General features: G+C 38.5%; 1 protein-coding gene and 1 long non-coding RNA gene across 3 annotated transcripts in view; both read right to left on the reverse strand.

Moving 5' to 3' along the window:
- Positions 1–20327, reverse strand: part of LOC149503039 (uncharacterized) — a 238790-nt gene that overhangs the window by 197712 nt on the left and 20751 nt on the right. The window lies entirely within an intron of this gene.
- Positions 6419–20234, reverse strand: LOC114247442 (oxysterol-binding protein-related protein 1). Of its 2 annotated transcripts, XM_089727928.1 has the most exons (14): positions 19887–20234; positions 19164–19324; positions 18484–18681; positions 18053–18197; positions 16640–16785; positions 16080–16286; positions 14209–14329; positions 13174–13313; positions 12974–13084; positions 12017–12109; positions 11014–11083; positions 10364–10483; positions 9983–10112; positions 6419–8947 (listed from the first exon to the last, which is right to left on the reverse strand). In XM_089727928.1, the coding sequence occupies exons 1-14, from the start codon at positions 20026–20028 to the stop codon at positions 8929–8931; spliced, it is 1803 nt and encodes a 600-aa protein (XP_089584054.1). In that variant the 5' UTR covers positions 20029–20234; the 3' UTR covers positions 6419–8928. The 2 variants fall into 2 exon arrangements, with proteins under 2 accessions (XP_089584054.1, XP_089584053.1); XM_089727927.1 differs by lacking the exon at positions 6419–8947 and having other exon boundaries at positions 8981–10112.

Raw genomic sequence — 20327 nt, forward strand, 5'->3', positions numbered from 1 at the left:
CGTTGGAGATGTCTATGGGCTCCAGTAACCACTTAACATCAGATGGGCTGTGAGCTCGTCCACCCATATAAGCAATAAAAAAAAACCTAATAAAACAATAATTAATTACGGGACTGTATAATGTGTTCTCATTTAATCGTTGCTAAGTTACATGTGCGTTCCAGCAATAGCTTTTACCTTTGTGTTCATTAAAAACCTACGAGAAATGACCGCGACTTGCGAGAAAGAAATATAATAATAACAAGGGCTCCTAATATTTAATTTCGCCACCGTATGAAATTATACAGTAACTAGCTGACCCGGCAAAACGTTGGTTTGCCATATAAATTATTTCTAGGAAAAATAAATAGCCTAGATACCGACTGCAGCGCCACCCGCCGGGCTGATTTGTGAATCTAAACTATCCAGGGTGCCCCAACCGCATACAAAAAAAATCATTGTAATCGGTCCAGCCGTTAAGGAGTAGTTCAATGACAAACATATGCACAGAAGAAATCACTACACAGTATAAAACAAAGTCGCTTTCTCTGTCCCTATGTATGCTTAAATCTTTAAAACTACGCAACGGATTTTGATGCGGTTTTTTTTAATAGATAGAGTGATTGAAGAGGAAGGTTTATATGTATAATAACATCCATTAAATAGTGGAGAAATCAATAATAAATTACAGTTTCCGAAGCGAAGCGAGGGCTGGTCGCTAGTAGGTATGTATATAAAGATATGGTGTGCGGTTGCATTTTTTCAGAAATAGGTAAGTAAGTAGACATCATATTGAATGACTTATTAATGCAGGGTTTGAAAACAGGTTGTGTTTCAAAACGGGATGTCTGGCGTCCGGCTGGATCGATCGATCCACGCCAGCTCAGCGCTGACTGGTGGTACCTATACTTGTAGGTACATTTGTTGACTGTACAGACATATTGACCTGTGGTACTGAGTGGTGTTGAGTTTTTTCTGTCCTATCTTAGTATTCTATAACAATCTGGCCTGCAAGCAAGACTATTAATTATTTTTATCATAACTTACGCTGCTACGTAAGCTATTTTGTTTAAAGAAGACTCTTAGTTTATTGTGTCTAATTAGGCCATAACGAGATTCGGGTTGATTTGAAACAGTTTGTTGACTGTGGTTTTTAAATAAATATTTCATGATTATTTGTTGCTGTGAAATGACCTATTACGACTGCCGCTAAGAGATAGATCCCGATGAATTGAAAATTAAAAAATGTAAGCACTGTTTACCCTTTTTTTCTTTTCTAATTTTTATATTTCTATTTATGTAATACGTCGGAAAACGAGATATTTTGTTACGGAAACAAACAGACGGATAGCCTCATATGTACCTCATAGTGACCTCCCTGGCTCTGTGCCTTTGTACTGCAAGATGGCATCTGCATTGTCCCATTTTTAATGAAATAAATTTCTAAAGCAGTGCAGTCCAGTTTTAACAATGATTGTTATATTAAGCATTACAGCGCAATAAAAATAGTGCTATTACGGTGTATCGTATATACGATTTGGGTAGTAGACATTTTTTTTATTGTATAGACTGTGGGTGGACAAGCCCACAGCCCACCTGGTGTTAAGTGGTTACCGGAGCCCATAAACATATACACTGTAAATGCCGCCACCCACCTCGAAATATGAGTTCTTAGGTCACAGTATAGTTACAAAGGCTACCCCACCCTTTAAACCGAAACGCATTACGGCTTCACGGCAAAAATAGGCAGGGACCTTAAATATTCTTTAATAGACTCTGAAACAAGTTTCCAAAGCCCGTAAGCACCGCAACCTCGAATACACAATTTTTTTTTTTTTTTATTGCCTTTGTAGGCAGACGGGCATACGGCCCACCTGATGGTGAGTGGTTACCGTCGCCCATGGACTTCAGCAATGCCAGGGGCAGAGCCAAGCCGCTGCCTACCGCTTAATACTCTCTCTCAATTCAACAAAGATCTCCGGCTTACATTAACAGGATCAGCTACCGCTGAAAAAGTGACAAAATATATTGTTTATGAGTATTTAATAGGAAATCAAAGATTGGGTGACACAAGGAGAATTATTGTATAGGTCACGCGACGTCCGATAAATCGATAGCAAAGAACCCAGCGCATGACCAATTTTCTAGATAACAATCAATCTGTAGTGAGCGCGACGTCTAAGGGATATTTTATTACTACGTTCTATCGAAGCATGATCACTCGTGCTTTTTTTAAGAAGGAAGGATTACTGGTGGCCCGGAGGCCTTTCCAGTTTCACCAGGATAGGTGGGAGAGTACGGGCTCAGCTATGAGAGATGGGATTTGCGCACAGCTGCCGACGAAGGCCTAACAGGTCAAGGGCAGCTGCTTCGCGAATGCATCCACTACCGGATGAGAATTGCAAACTGCCGAGAAGATTCGGCGAGAAACTCAGCGGGCTGGCCAATATGCTGTGACGGTAGCTGGTGCATGAAAATAACTCACCGGACTGTATTTTACTAAGACAAAAGTATTTTTGTGAAGTCGTCGTGGCCCGGAATTGCCCAGTGTTTACGTATCGAGCGATGCGACTCTGCCGATCTTCATTTGAGGTATTTACCAAACCTATCGATTTCTTTACGGAAATACGTAATTACAATGTGTCCTTAAACGACTCCCATCTATTTTATTTCCGCCACAAATCAGTCAGCATATATTACAATTGAAAATTAGACCTCATGTCTACAGGTGCGTAATGGAATTTACCTTATGATGTCCATTGGCTCCGGAAACCACTTAACACAAGGTAGCCGTGAGCTCTTTCACCCGTCACTTGCATATAATTTCGTCTATCCATATCCTAACAAGAGAAGACAGAAAACACGTTTGTAGATTTAAATTTTGTCATTTTTTTGTACTAAACCAAATTGCAAATAAATTTACGGTTTAACTGTTGTTAAGCGATGGTCGGAGTCATAGGAAGGGTATCGAATGCAGATGCCTACATTGGAAAACAAGATTGAATACTCAATTGCATCAGCACAAAAGCTGCCTTCAATTGAGTTTCGGAAGAAATAGGATGATGTGTGACATTTAAAAATTGGATAAAATTAAATTGTGTTCACTACTGCATAAGCGTTGCCTCTTACATTTCAACTAAGTAATCCTTCCAATATGAATTCAAGGGCCCTCCTACGCATTATCGGCGAAACTTTCCAATAGCCCCCTTAACGAGAAATCAAATGTTTGGTTTTGGGGAAAAAATACTGCCCTAAAGGTTTATCCGCACGTTTCATTATTCAATCTCATATTTTTGGTAAAGTAAATGACAATTGTAATCAATAGATACTTCTACATCTGTATCATTTTTATCGATATAGTTCGATTGAGTATCGATACATTCTTCTTAATTCTTGATTGTACCCACAGTTAATACAATACAATAATTGCGAAAAATTATAAAATGGTGAGCTTAACTCATAAATTGAGTTATCTACCTGCTAACCGTTCTTAAAGAGGGAGAGCTTTAAATATTATTTCACAATTTTGTTAGAAGTTCACCTTTTTCCTAATCCTTCTAGAAGCGAGATCGAATTATTTAATATCAGGTTTGACTCGGACCTTTCTAACAAGAAGTTCATCATCATCATCAGCCTGCGGCAGTCCACTGCTGGACATAGGCCTCCCCCAAAGCTCGCCACTGAACCCGATCTTCGGTTCTACGCATCCAGTTACTGCCAGCTGCCCTGCGCAGGTCGTCGCTCCATCTAGCAGGAGGGCGTCCTACACTACGTTTGCCGGTTCGCGGTCTCCACTCCAGAACACGTCTACCCCAACGGTTATCGGTTCTGCGACATATGTGACCAGCCCACTGCCACTTCAGCTTACTAACTCTGCGAGCTATATCGATCACTTTGGTCTTTGCCCGAATGACCTCATTGCGTATTCGGTCTCGCAATGACAAACCGAGCATAGCTCGCTCCATAGCTCGCTGAGTAACTTTTAATTGGTGGACTAGTCGCACATTTAGTGGCCACGTTTCGGCTCCGTAGGTAAGCACGGGTAGGACGCACTGATTATAGATACAGGAAGTTATAGAAGAGCAAAGCCTGGAAAGTAAGTACAGTGAGTGACGCAGTTTTTAGTCGCAATCTGAATTGGCGACCGTCTGTCTTGAGTGTTGTTCTGGAGCAGCGGGCTAGAACAGTTCATCAGTTTCAGTTTGCGAAATTTTTTAATTTTTTTCTGAAAATTTTACTCTGGAATTCTAAATCTCTTTTTTTTTAGTTTATGGCCTGGTATCTATCTATACTTCTAAAACTATTAATTTAAATTATGTTGCCAATATTGAGAATCAGTCTTCTTGGATCGGTCTGGATATACTATAAATGCTTGGTTTTCAGATCCAATTTAATAACTATGAAGTACATAGTGTTTTGTAACAACAAAGATGATTGACGTAGATAGCTAGATAGATATAGATAGATATAGATAGATTGAGAAATAAGTGAGTTGCTTCTGAATTAAGAGACAGTACAAAGTGAGTGCCATGCAAATAAGAATTCGACCTCATGTCTGTGGTGGCTGTTGAGGTTCGCCTTGTCAATAAACTTCAGTAATTGTTTTGTTAAAAAATCTCAACTGTGAGCCCGTCTTGTTTTCAGCACTACAAAAGATAATCTATGGTTTCAGTTCTGTGAAATTACATATACTAACGTGAATTGTGTTCACGAGTGCTCACGGATATCAGCTTAATTAATAATTTATTCAATTTTGACTTGGCTCTAATGTATTCCAGTGATCATTATGCGACACGTTTTTTTAAATGATTATAAAATAGTCTCGTCGAAATCGAGAACGAAGTCAGAAAAACTACACTAAAACCTATGATATGATATATACTTGATTGATAGAGCGACTCATAGATTAAGTGGAAAATCCTGACTAACAATACAGATATTTTTATTGTTTGAGGATAAGAGCTTAGACGAAGATGCATTTTTCATGCGTTTGGTGGTAATATATCGATGGTGCTAACAGACGAAGCATAGATAAGGAACAACACTAAAGACACTTGCGTTGAAGTGGCCGACATATATTTTTTTAACTCCTCGAATATAAGATGCGTAGCTTTTGAAATTGAGTTAATCTGATGGCGAAACTCATGTCAGTAGCTATACACACATTCACTAGCATCAGTTATTGTTTCTAATTTATACAAATCGCATCTCTCTTAATTCCCATCTTTTTTTTTTTTTTATTTCTTAGATGGGTGGACGAGCTCACAGCCTACCTGGTGTTAAGTGGTTTTTTATTGTGGTTACTGGAGCCCCTAGACATCTACGACGTAAATACGCCGCCCATCTTGAAATGTTCTGAGGTCCTTACATCTGAGATAGCTTCGCATATTAATGGCCAATTATGATGACATATGAGTTATTTTGTTATTAGTTTTTCGACTGTCATAAATTATTTTTACAGCCCTAAAATGTTTCATCTATTAGCTTTCTATCATCTTCATAGATGTAAAAGTTAAATTTTGATGAAAGCATATTTTAAGTTATGAAATGAATAAAAGGCTTCTACGCCACATTAATAATCATAATAAATATTGACATTCTAAATTGCGCAACTAGTAAAAACCAACAATGCAAAACAAAACGGCTGAATCTAAATCGAAATATCATTAAAATGTTATGTAATTATATCACAATCTGACCGTTTGCAAAGCTAGCGTCGGTGTCGCGACGCGACCTCTTCTCGCGGCGGGAGCTGCGGAGCAACTGGCCGAATGTATCGAGTGGGGAGGTACTAACCTTCCTTCGCCGCGTCGTCGCCACCCGCTCACGCCGCCGCAGTACTTTATTGGCGCCCACCGAGTTACTAAATAATGGTTTGAGGCTGTGCGATTTTGCTTATATGTGGTCACCATTTAGGTAAGCATATAGGTTTTATTGATAGAATAGGAAAATGCGCATACGGGAACGCGTTTGAAAATCTTTTGATATTTAGTGTCAGTCCTATATAAGATAATATTATAATTCCTTGGAGTGTTTAATCAGTTTAATGTTTTATTGTTTGACCAATACATAAAATGACATTGTAAGAAACAAGGGACAGAATCAACAGAATCAAAAATCATTTTTTTAAGTCCCTTAAGTTAGGTCCCTAGTTATATGTGTGGACATTTTTAAATGCGAGACGTTAATGAGATATATATATCTCACAAGAAACTTGAAAAGTCTTTGAAAATAAATTAAAATAATACAAAAAAATTAACACAAAAAAAAACAGACTTCAACAAGAGAATGATCAAATATTGGTATAATTTAAAGACCACCAGAAGCACCAGCTTTTAAACAAATACAGAACCATCTAACTCTGCTCACCTATAAAAAAGCTCTAACACAAAAAAAAACTCCTGGTTTTTTAAGTCGGTCAAAAATAAAACAAATAAAATAAAAATGCTGACATTTATTTAATAAAATAAATTAAAAATACGTCACAAAAATACTTAAAAAAAGAGATACAAAAATAATATCAATTTGGAACATCATGATTATCACATACCAATTTGAACACTCGTGTGTGTCAGGTACTGTTTGTAAAATCCTAATTACTTCTGATTATACTAATATAATTATTATATAAAAATAGTTTTGTAAAACATTCGATTGCTGTAATTCATTAATTAATGAAACAAAAAAAAAACGTTCCGAATTAAGTAGTTTAAATTTAATGACAACTAAATTTCAGTCTTGTATACAGCCTAATTCATGTTATCAAATATGACAGCTTTAGAGTGACGTTACAAACTGTCAACAAAATACGCATACGACTATGGAGGGTAGAGGTAAGGTGCGCCATCTTGTATAGGGGACAAGTTGAAAAAGTGTCCAGCTGTAAACAGCAAGTTATTGTTGGACGATTCACCGAAATAGCGCTAGTGTAGCAAATGTGAATGATATAGCAGTTTTAAACAGAGCGAAGTGTGCCGAGTTGAAAATTTTAATATTTTTCGTGACTTGTGTAGTTAAAAATATACATTAATTAAAATCTCAATTATTTCTTTTTATTATTGTGGAAGCGTTTCTATCCTTCTTAATTTAGTAACTTACTCCTTTAATAGTCTAAGGTATCTTTTTAAAATCTTTCCACTTGCTCCTGTGGCGGCACTTTATTTGGGCCCCTTGGGTCCCTTTTAGCGGACACTTTTTACTACACTGAGATGATCCTCCTTCCTTCTAACCTCCATATACACACGGCGCGATATTATTTGCCGCGTTTTTTTACGTCAATGTGACAAACGCAACATTGTATGTACTCTGTGCCTTTAAAATACAATTAACGGGACAGTTATTTGGTAACGGTAAGATATAGATAGTTAAATACAAAGCTAAAATAACATTACGTTTGATAAGAGCGTTTTACTTATGAGAAAACAATGGACCATAATTTTCTGATTACACAATTACGGTTGACTGATCACTCTTGTATGTTTTACTTACTAGTTTTTCTGTACGATTTAAGCCGTAGACAAATCAAAAGGCGAGGTGAATGTGAATGGCAAATGACTACAAGACTTGTTTACTTAATAGAGACAATTTCGGGGGTAATTGCGCAGTGTGAGCTTGACGAAATGACGTCACCGTGAGATAAACATTATATCGGGATGATAATTAAAAACCCATTAAATTGTTTTTACCATCGTTTAGATTCTAAGAATGAACTAAATGAATCTGATTACTGTTTATAGAAATATATATATTCTTTAATTTCCAATAATTCATTTAAAAATGATTTGAAATCACTACGACAATGTGTTATGACGTCACGTCTTGTAAACGTAATTAATTTTGGCCTGCTTATATTCTAAAATACCAAAACACTAAGAAACTAGAGCAAAAAAAGTTAACTGTCACTTTGTAAATAATTATGTTGCCATTTCAATAAAAGATACTGAAATACATTACTTGCCATATGAACCGGCTCCATGAAATCATTCAAATAAGCTTATACTCAATTAAGAAATCGAATTGTATTAATTATTATTATTATTATTATTATAATAAAGTAATTGACTAATTATTTTTGGTAGAGATCATCAAAATTTTTGTTTTGGAATGAAGTCTCTCTCAGTTCGTTAAAAAAAGGGCCTATAGTACCTAATTATGTTGCCATATGCAATAAATTAATATTAAATCGGAAGCGTTCACACCACGCATAATGTAGAGATTCTAAGCTTTAATAAGAATAACAAATTAAAACCGAAGTGTAAGCTTTTCACTTAAAATTAAAAATGTTATTTTATAATTAATAAATATTAAGTAGAAAATTATCGTTGTTTTGGTAAAATCAATGGCACTATATTTGACATTATTTGGTTAGTTGCTTCCAATTTGTGAATAATAATGTTAGAGGTTTATCTAATTGATAATTTTACAAGTTATATTACTCCAGTCCATGGGCATCACAATGCTAAAACCGCATTGGGCGCGAGCTCAAAATTAGCTGTAGTTTCATAAGGGCTACAGTGTATATCTATTACAGAAAGGCATTATTTATTATGAGCACTCAAGTGAGAACTAAGCTCATACTTTTTATTCGTTTAGCACTCGCGATACATATAACTTTATTCAGTTCAAATTTTCCCAAAAAAAGTATTTTTGTAGGCAAAATGAAGTTTTTAATTATTTAATTTTAAACCAAATAAAATATGTATAAATGCAAATAATTTTAATTCTTTAATTGTCGGTGACGATAACCACAGAATTGTGTATTTTTCTTTTCGGTGATATTTTTTTTGTAATTATTATTTTATAATTATATTTTTAATATAATTGCAGTTAATGGTTTTTCGTTTTGAATGTAAACATTGTGCATCCTTGTCATTGTTTTGTGCGTTAATAAATGAAATATATATATATTTTTTTTTAATTACGATCGTCACCCAGGGATTTTATCGCGAATCAAAACGAACACTCCGAACTGAAAAAAAAAAAAACTTATAATGATTTTTTTTACGCGACCTTTCAGCCTCTTCATAATAATGTTTCATAAGAAACAGAGGATTTTATTTTCTTAGCATAATGACGCATATGTAGACCCCGAGAGATGATATCAAAACCTCCAGTTGTATCGTGTCAGGATTGCAACTCCCTTCAAATTGGAATGTGTCCTGGTGATGATGAGCAGGGTGGCGGCAAGTGCCAGTGTAGGCTTATAATTACAATTGTATACAAGTATACAAGTGAATATTATTGCGGGTTTGATAGTTGTAGACATGAGATGATGGAAGGGGTTAAGTACAATTTTTAAGATTTTTGAATTTTTACATTGAATGTAGGCCTTATGTGCCTATAAACCATATTAGACCTTAACACTCCGGGTTTAAAGGCTATTTTTAGAAATCGCGTGTGATAAAGGTGTTATGTACTAAGAAAAATAACAAGTAACCAAAGTTCGTTGCCCGTTTTCTCAAAATTAACAAATTGTATCATATCCCCTTCATCCACTCATGTCTTCATTTATTATTAGACGGTGTTTATCCTTCTTCACCGCGGATGTAATTCGTGAGCATGTGTTAAGTGCATATTAGGATTTTTTGGCGGGAACGCGAAGAGCGAAGTTGTGTGAATTGTTTTATTTATATTCTATTTAGTGTTTCTTCAGGTTTAAATGTGTAATAACGGTGGTTTATTAACTGTTTAATATCTGTGAAAGTGCACAAATGTGGGAAAATGAAACAAAGCCGCTAGACGTAGCTTCTCGGGATCCAGACCAAAAAGTCCACTGAAAAAGTCTCAGTGAACAACCACCATTTTACTGAGATTATATTTCATCCCATTTCATTTCATTTAATTTCATTTATTATTCATAAACTGTAAATAATTAAAACGGCGAATTATAAAAATCTTACTACTTGACGCTGACTAATGCACAAACCGTGCCGGAGCCACAAAATAAAGAAGAAGAAGTGCGTGTTACTTTAAGCCGGGGGGCGGGGCGTTGGGGGGCACGTACCTGCGGCGCGTGCAGGGCGCGTAGGGGCGCGCGTTCCTGTACACGTGTCCGCCGGCCGACACCAGCGTGCCGCGGGAGGACGCGGGGCTCACCGCCGGGACCTCCTCCTCGTTGGTCGGAGTGCGGTCGCCTGCGGAACGAGCCCTCCGACCTCAGACGTACGAGCGATCTCAACTTTACAGCAAACGTTAATCTGATCTGATTTCTCACTCACCTTGAGATATACGTTCTAAGGTCTCAAGTATAGTTACGACGGCTGCAAAACCCTTCAAACCGAAAGGCATTACTGCTTCACGGCAAAAATAGGCAGGGCTGCGGTACCTACCCGTGCGGACTCACAAGAGGTCTTACCACCAGTAAAGACTAGTTAGTTTCGGTTACCGTCAGGGCTCCCTAGAGGCGTCCTCCTGGCGAGGTCCGGGCTGCTCCCCCAGGGACTGAGCGCGCCGAGAGGGCTGGAGAGTCCCGCCGTCACCAGGGTGTCGTCCTCGTCGTCGGAGCCTGGGCGAATTTAATATTACATCCTCATATACGTTTTCATTGCCTTAGAAGGTCCAGAAAGCCCCCGTGATAATAAGTTCCATGGCTTCGCGGCGAAACTAGGCGGGATGATGGTAGTGCCCCGTGCGCGCTAACAATACGCTTCAGCACCAGAATTACGTAAAAGTCGTTCGTGAGCACAGGCTAGTACATATTTCCGTGGTCGCCTTGATGAAGTTGGATCTTCACTAGAGAATAGTTTGTGGAATGCTTAAACGACAAAGGGGCATCTTCCACCGAGCGGGTGATATTGCTCGGTAGACCGACGGTCCGAATGTTGTTGTTCGGAACTTGTATATATGCAAGCTTATATTGAAAATGTCGTAAGCGAGATTCAGGCATTTGTCAAATATCTTGTCTTGTGTGATGGCTACCGCCACAGCTTCTTAGAGAACAATGACGGGAACATGACCGTCCACTAGCGAGTAGCCACTAAACACTTCACTGGGGCCACTGGACCAAACCACTCAAGAGTATCGACACGCACTCACCGTCGAAAACATCAAAGAAATTATCGTTCGACTCGTTCAAAGTCGACGAAGACTTCTTCTTTCTCATGCCCTGTTACAATTAACAATGCATAAATTAAATCATTAGAGTAGATTTTGTTAGTATACATGAGCACGTGATCTCTCCTTGCGCCTGCGTTCGTACTCGCCCTCGTGGGCAAGCTATGTAGTACGCAGAGACTCCGAGGATTGGTTCAAATGTTCCCCTCCCTGAGCATCATCCGAGATCAGATTCAGAATGTGCTCACCAGTATTAATTGGAAGGAGGTCTGCTTGTGGCTCGATAGGAACCACTCACGGCGTTAGACGGTCACCACTCGCCATGGCATGACACACTGAGCTCATTTAAATTGCTCAAGTTAAAACCAGATAGTAACAATCCGGGCGAAAGGTGGTAGGACCTCTTGTGAGTCCACGCGGGTAGGTACTACCACCCTGCCTATTTCTGCCGTGAAGCAGTAATGCGTTTCGGTTTTAAGGTTGGGGCAGCAGTTGTAACTATACTTGAGACCTTAGAACTTATGTCTCAAGGAGGGTGGCGCATTTGCGTTGTAGATATCTATGGGCTCCAGTAACCAATTAACACCAGGTGGGCTGTGAGCTCGTCCACCCAAATAACCGATAAAAATATTAAAAAAACCTCTATGTTGCAACGAAAAGCTTGTACGTCACGTGTCCTGTTCCAGTGCAGTTCGTTCGATCACAGTTATTGCGAAATAACAACGTAATGTTATTCTCTTTTTTATATCAATAAATGAAATGTATGAATTTAAACATTTTTAGCACCGACCGCTCTTTATAAAACATTTTATGTGGCATCTTCTAACCTATCTTTTATTTGGCCACCACAAGTGACGTCACATGCGTGGCGCCGGACGAGTGACAAGTGTCTGTTGTAGTACACGGTCAGTCGGAGACATATTTCTTTCAATAAAATCGATGTAGAAGAATACAAGACACAATACACAAGCGGACAGCGTATTACCTTAGTGAGTTCTTCTGCCACCGACATCTCCAGCGCGTGGTGCGTCCTGGCCAGCGCGGCCAGAGCCTCCTCCAGGACCCGGTTCCTCTCCACCTGCCCGACACGCGGGAAGGTTAACGGTTACCGTCACTCTTGCTGACCGATGGAGGGTCTAATGAACCCGGCGCGAGTGTGCGCTGTCGGCACTTGCAAGGATGTGGTGTATAGGTACGATAAAGGGAAGATCTTTCACCGAGCAGGAGATATTACTCGGTAGACCGACGGTCCCAATGTTGTTCGGAACTTGTATGCAAGCTTATCTTGAAAATGTCGTAAGCGATATTCAGGCATCTGTCAAATATCTTGCGTTCTGTGATGGCTACCGCCACAGTGTACAATGGTCCAGTGGCTTGATCGCAGCTAAATCTCTACATTTCTACAGCTAAAACACTCTCAATAAAAAATTTACTTAGTAGCGCTGTAATGCCACCGGGTGCTGCTTCAATTCGTAGATGGCGTTAATCGAAGACATGAGTGGATGAAGAGGTTATGTACCATTTTTAAGATTTTTTTGTTTTTACATTGAATGAAAGTGTTATGTGCCTATAAACCATATTAGATCTTAAAACTCCGGGTTTAAAGGCTATTTTTAGAAATCGCATGTGATGAGGGAGTTATGTCCCAGGAAAAAGTACAAGTAACAAAAGCTTGTTGCTCGTTTTTTCTAAATTCACAAACTGTATCATATCCCCTTCATCCACTCATGTCTTCGATTATAGATTCAACTTTATTTACCGTAACACCCTTGCCGTTCAGTATTCATTCATTCAGTTCAGTCTTCATTCATTCAGTTCAGTATTCATTCATTCCGTTCCGTATTCATTCATTCAATTTAGTACTAATTCATTCAATTCAGTATTCATTCATTAGGGACTGCACTCAATCATTGCGCACATAGATATCGTAATGGCGGCGTACCTCCCGGGCGAGTCTGGTGCCGGCCGCGTCGCGAGCTTGCTGCACCAGCGCCGCGCCGTGCCGCAGCGCCGCCAGCGCCGCCTGCCCGCTGCCGCTCGCGTGCTGGAACCGCTGCAACACGACACGCGCTCAGCGACACGTCCGGCCACGCCCCGCCCCGCCCCGCCCCGCCCCGCCCCGTCCCGCCACGCCCCGCTCACCATGTACGCCGAATGGTGCAGGGAGTTGCTGACGTTGACCGTTTTGTCCAGAGCCGCCACGATGGCGGAGCACTCCCGCAGCTGCGTGTCCAGCAGCGCCAGACTGTTCGTCGCGGCCGTCAGCGCGTCCTGCATGGTACCTGTCAGCAGTGTGTTATGTGTCATTTAAGAGATCAAAAACGAACCCGTGTCTTCAGAGCCGGATTTAAACTTAATGCCGCTCCTGGGCACCGGAAAAAAACCACCCCAATACTGGAATTTTACTTAAACTCATAGTTTATATATTTTATTTTTCAGAATTAAAATAACTGATTAATTTCAGAAATTTTATTATATGTTATATATTCCAAAGCCATAAATAAATATTTGTTTTTTTTCTGACAATTATAAATTTGGAACTAAGGGTGACTCATAATTATATTACATAAAAAGAAACGAATAAAATTTCTTTAATTCCAGAAAATAGAAAAATCGATTATTATTTTAAATCTCCAAGGAAATAAATTGATTTTCATTATAATTTTTTTATCAAAAGTGCCAACATTATAAATTACAAATAATGGATTTGAATTTAATTTCTTGGATTATCAATAATTACTTATTAAAATTAATTAATTATTTTGAGCAATCTTGACAAGACTGAAAAAAATTTTTCACTTTCCAAATTTTGCCGCCATGGGCACTAACCCCGACTGCTCTTAGTGTAAATCCACTACCGCGTTTGTTTCGAATTTAATGTGAGAACAAAATAGTATTATATATATATAATTCATTAGAAGTAATCACTTTTATAATGAGTAATTAACACGTATGCCAATTTCGTTACGACTGCAAGCAATAGTTACAACAAAAAGTAATAAAGAGACAAATAAAAAACGGAATCATTTCCTGTGGTTATTGTTAATATGCAATACTAACAATATTATTTATTAATTCTTCAGTGCATATTACTATTAACAAATGTAATTTTTATTTGTTTATGACCGCATTACCTGAGCCCTAGGTCGGTCCACTACACAATCTGATGTAACTTACCCAGTGGCTTAGTCTCCTCATCCAACTCCTCGGTGGCTTCCTTGGCCGTGTCGGGCGACGCCCCGGCCCACAGGTAGTGTCCGGAGTACGCGATGTGCTCATTCAAGGCTGTCACCCACGCCTGCCATTAATAATAGTAAATACTCAGGTTTATACTTTATATTAACAGTATTGTTACGCCGGCAAGAGTAGCACCATCTGTCGTCGAATAGCAGAAACAAATATTAAAAGAACTAGTAGAATCGAGAGCGCTCCAGAAATGCAACGCCATCTATTATCACTAGCGGAAACACATATCGAAACTACTCGACCTATCAGGCATGTTCTCGATAGTTGTAGAGATGTCGTATCAACTATAAAAGCGCAGAGACGGCACGAAGGCAGCTAGTAATCGGATCTACTCGAAATCAAATAGCGAACGGCATAGATAATACACATAAATTAGCTATAGATAAGCAACTCAAGCACCCACTGGTGGTAGGACCTCTTGTGAGTCCGCGCGGGTGGGTACCACCACCCTGCCTATTTCTGCCGTGAAGCAGTAATGCGTTTACGGTTTGAAGGGTGAGGTAGCCGTTGTAACTATACTTGAGACCTTAGAACTTATATCTAAAGGTGGGTGGCGCATTTACGTTGTGGATGTCTATGGGCTCCAGTAACCGCTTAACACCAGGTGGGCTGTGAACTCGTCCACCAATCAAAACAATAAAAAAAACCCAATAAAAATGTTTACGGGCATCGGCCACTAGATGGCTTCGCTTCGATTACTTTCTCATGGCTCCTGCAGATGGCAGTAACATATTACCTATCCTACATTTTACTTTTAATGAAGGATTTTGTAAATTTTCAGAAAACACAAATTGATAAAATTTAATCAATTTGTCTATAACAAATAACGGCTTGTATAATTTACATTTTATGTATGTAATTATAAAATATGTGTAATGTGTATAATTCATATTTATTTTTTATTATCTGTGTTTAGTTATACAATAATTAGATGCCTTAAGTTTAACAACTTAAAAGTTTAGGGGATGCCCCAAGATGTCGCTAGTTTCCATACAGAAAAAACATTTGTCTTAAAGTAGCGCAGCTTCAGGGCCCTGGCGAACGGATCACTTGAAGCGAAGCGAAAGAAGTGAATTACGAAAGAATAAGCTACACTCTATATACCTGAGTACACACTACTGTCAATATGACCTGAGTATAAACTAAGTATAAACTGAGTATAAACTATTGTTTACTACTGTTATGCGCTGGGGTTCGGCATAAATAAATCTTCCACCGAAGTACAAATTAAAACTCTATTAAACATTTATAACACTTTACAATTCGTAATTCACTTCCTCCGCTTCGCTTCAAGTGATCCGTTCGCCAGGGCCCTGAAGCTGTGATACTTTAAGTAATTCGAAAGTGGCAGAAGAACGCCATCTAGTGGGATCATGATGTTGCCACCGCGTTACTACTACAGCCGACAGATGGCGTTAATTTAAAAGTAATATATCGTATCTATACATATAAATAAAATTGGTGTGTCTGTTTGTAATATTGAAATAGCCGCTTTTTACTACATCCATATGGATATATTATATACGGTACATACACCAAAATGACATTTTTTTCAATTTTTGTGTCTGTCTGTTTCTTCCGGCTAATCTGTGGAACGACTGGACCGATTTTGATGAGACTTTCACGGTAGCTGATGATATAAGGAGTAACTTAGGCTACTTTTTTTAGACTAGCTTCGCCCCGCGGCGTCACCCGCAGTCATTGTCGTACCGCGTGCAACATAGGCGAATCAATAATAAAATTTAATGTTTCCGAAGCGAAGCGAGGGCGGGTCGGCAACAACTCCTCGCTCATTCTGTTACCTGTCGTGCTGCAGCTATATCTTCGACGGGCGGCACGGCCAGCTTGTGCGAGTCGCCGTCGCTGAAGCTGAGCGTGATGATGGCGGGCTCGGCGGCGGGCGCGGCCAGCCTCGCTCCGTCCAGGTACTTGCGGCTCCTCCAGCGCCCGCTGTCCCGGGCCGCCGCCTTGTTGCTGTAGTACAGCAGCACGCCGCGCTGCAGCACCGCCTGCCACACAGAACGAAGTCGATGTCAGTGTGCTTATCTGTAACTTAATTCTAAGAAGGGTTTGTGACCAAATAAAAAAATAGTAATATTTTTTTTTGTTATTGCTTGGATGTGTGGACGAGCTCAAAGCCCACCTGGTGTTAAGTGGTTACCGGAGCCCATAGACATCTACAACGTCAATGCACCACCCACCTTGAGATATAAGTTCTAAAGTCTCAAGTATATAGTTACAACGGCTGCCCCACCCTTCAAACCGAAACGCATTACTGCTTCACGGCAGAAATAGGAGGGGTGGTGGTACCTACCCGCGCGGACTCACAAGAGGTCCTACCACCAGATTATTGACTAGTTACCCAGACAGGTCTCCAGCCCAGGAACCTGGCCCGCTTAAGGAGAGGCCCGTGGTGGCGGGAGGCGGCGTGCTGCAGGCGCTGCACGGGCCGCACCGACAGCACCTCGCGCATCTCCGCGTCCCGGGACAGCTCCGTGGCCAGCTGCCCTGCAGTCCACGGACTTTTACAAAAATATCGGATTCGCAACCACGTATCGACAGTTGCCTGATTAAAATTATAGACTGTACTAGTTGACGCGGCAGACTTCGTAGTGCCTCAATCGATAAATAAAAGACCTAAACTTTTGTATAAAATAAACTTAAAACAAACAAAAGGAATCCGTCCGACGGGGGACATCAAAGGGAAAACAAAATTGTTATTTTTATTTAATTCTGACCATTTTCATATTTATCTACCTTTTAAACCTGCTCTGGACTTCCACAAATAATTCAAGAACAAAATTAGCCAAATCGGTCCATCCGTTCTCGAGTTTTAGCGAGACTAACGAACAGCAATTCATTTTCATATATATAGATAGAAGATAGAAAATAGGAGAAGATAGAAGATAGATAGATAGTATTTTCTTCAATTGAGTCATAGAAATGTTTAAAGCAAATTTTACAATTTAATCGTCCGTGACTCTGAGAAACTAAAATATTTGAAACGTTTGAAATATTATAATGATGACAGTAAAAAATCTCAGATTGAACGAATTTGGTTATTGACCATTTCACACCTTGTCCAATTGCAATTAAGTGAAATTTGTTTAAATAGTCACTTCTATTGCTAATAATTTAAAGATGTATTGGTGTTGAATGCCAATACCATTAGTGCACGTGTTGTTAGGTAACGCAAAATCTATGTATAGAAAAATGAATTGCTGTTCGTTAGTCTCGCAAAAACTTCAGAACGGCTGGACCGATTTGGCTAATTTTGATCTTGAATTATTTGTGGAAGTTCAGAGAAGGTTTAAAAGGTAGATAAATACGAAAATGCTCGGAATGAAATAGAAAACTCAATTTTGTTTTTCCTTTGATGTATCCCCCGTCGAACGGATTCCTTTTGTTGGTTTTAAGTTTATTTAACCCAAAAGGTTAGGTCTTTTATTTATCGATTGAGGCATTACGAAGTCTGCCGGGTCAGCTAGTTAAATAGTATATTTGTTAGAATAGATGTGAATTGAATTAAAAGGAATTGATTTTTTCTTATGATGGGAAGTATAGTGAGCGAGCCAGTGTTAAGTGCTGTCCAAGTAAATGATATCATTTTGTAACATAACTGTACTATTTTTCAATTATTCACAACTCTGTTTAATTCATTCACATTCCAAATTATTTGTAATTTTCAATATTTTTTTTACATGGACAAGATTCAGACCATTACAGTATCTGTCAATCTAAGAAATTCAAATTATAAAATTGAATCAACACCCACCACTATTATTCCTGAGTGTGGTGTCCACACCGTGCTGTAACAACAGAATGGCGAGTCTCGTGTGTCCACGGTAGGCGGCACAGTGGAGGCACGTGTTTCCCTGCGCGTCTACACAGTTTATGTTAGGCGGATTGGGACCGCTTAGCTGAAAAAGGAATTGTAATTGGATGAAATTAAATGAGTTTTAACAAAGAATTTTGAGGAATTTTCCAAAAAATAAACAATTACGAAAACTTTCACTTCTGATTCCACTGCTTTGGTTTTTGTGGTCCAAAACATTAAAATTTTAAATCTTTTCGTTCACATACGAGACTATATTTTATTAGTCACTTTCCAGTTTGGCAGGCACGCAACATTATATAGTATTTAAAGGCCTTTAGTGACTATTTTACATCAACTACCACATTCAAATTATCTTTCCTACAACTTACCAGAATCTGTATATCGTCAATCCTGCCTTCTTTAGCGGCAGTGAGCAGCTTTCTCTCTTGTTCATTTCTCTCAGACTTTTTTGCAGCTTCCAATAATCTCTGAACATCCCTTGTCTTTGAAACATCACAAGCTGTCCGACCTTCACCGTTCATAATGTTTACATCTGCTTTCTTGTTGAGTAGAAGTATTACTAGTTCCTTAGACAAAAAACAAAAAATCTATTCTTGACATACTTGTTTAAACAAAACTATTGCATGTATGGTCTCTTTATTGCCCCAAAATTTCAATAATTTTGCAATTTTTACAATGTAATAGGGTCATATTCTGGAAATGTATTCCAGTTTTGTGTAGGAGAAAATTATCCTAGGCCTTCTAGGAATTGCCATTATCATTAGGACTTGCTATGATCACTCGAACATTTATGGCATAATAGTTCTGGGTAGATTATAGACCTTTACTGAACAACAAAAGTAATCAATTAAAAATATAGATGATTACAAATGACATTAGTCTAGTGAGACTAATGTAATTTGGATGTAATTAAACTCAGTGGAGTAGAAGATATTATTTTAACCTTCATAATTTCAGGTTTAAATTTCCAGGTGTATTGTTTTCTGATTTAATGCACAATACTTGATTGGGTGTGAACTTAGTGCTACTAATTAGAGCATTATTTTACCTCATTCCCAACGAATGAAGCTTTGTGTAGTGCTGTATCACCAGTGTCATTAACCTCATCTACATTCGCTCCCGCATCTATCAGTGCCTTGACTACATCCACATGACCAAAATAGGTTGCCAAGTGAAGCGGTGTCCATCCTAAGTTGCTTTTAGCTTTACCTAAAATTTTAAAATGTTTCTATTCAATATTTGGTAACTTTAAAAACCTGTGTCCTATTTTCTTAAATAGCTACAAAGATTTAATAATGGTTTTAGGGTACTGTACATTTTTATTATATAAAAAATGTAGGTCAAAAAACTTTACCTTAATTTTTTAACTGATCAAACTGATAAATATGTGATTCATTTATGTTAGATGTGACCAAACATTGTAACTGTTTATTTTACCGTGCTTATTGGCGCAAAACTACAAAGCTTTTGTTAGAATGTAGCTAAAGTGATCTTCTAGCTAAAGTGTAATCCAAAATACAGAAATTTCAAAAATATACAGAAGTTTTAGCCTGTAGGATTTAATGCTATAGCAACAGGCATAATTAAGATTAAAATGAAGAAAAACCTCTTTTTTTACAACACCCATCTTTGAAACTACAGTTATAACTGGTAAAAGGGAGTGTATGAACCCCTCCAATCATTGTCACAAGCGTAATATACGATCATTAAGCTCCATTATTCATCCTATATTGCACAAGAAATTAAATAAGACATGAAGTTACAGTTTTACCTTTGCAGTTAATATCTAATGAAAGTTTTCCTTCCGATTTGGCTTCCAAGAGTGATTTGACCACTAGTAATTCACCGTGCCTAGCTGAATACAGAAGCGACTCCTGGGCTTCTAGACCCGCATTTTCGTCTTCTTTCGACATTCTGATGTGCGGAATCTTAAGATATTCAGAATTATTAAGCGAATGAACCGTGCACTTAAAGTAAGACAATGTAGGGTAGGGTAACTACGAAAACTTTTATTGTGCTACTCAAACAATGTTTATGGCATTATTATTAAATTATGTTTATGAATGAATAAGATTTCATAGGAACACCATTCTTGAGACGTTTGATTGACAGTTTGCACTTTGACATTTAAGTCCCGATATAGTGATGTACATACGACTAAGTAAATAACACACGTACCTACCTATTTAATAATGATTGCACAAAAAAAACA

The sequence above is a fragment of the Bombyx mandarina genome, chromosome 05 (assembly GCF_030267445.1).
Source record: "Bombyx mandarina strain Sakado chromosome 05, ASM3026744v2".
NCBI lineage: Eukaryota > Metazoa > Arthropoda > Insecta > Lepidoptera > Bombycidae > Bombyx > Bombyx mandarina.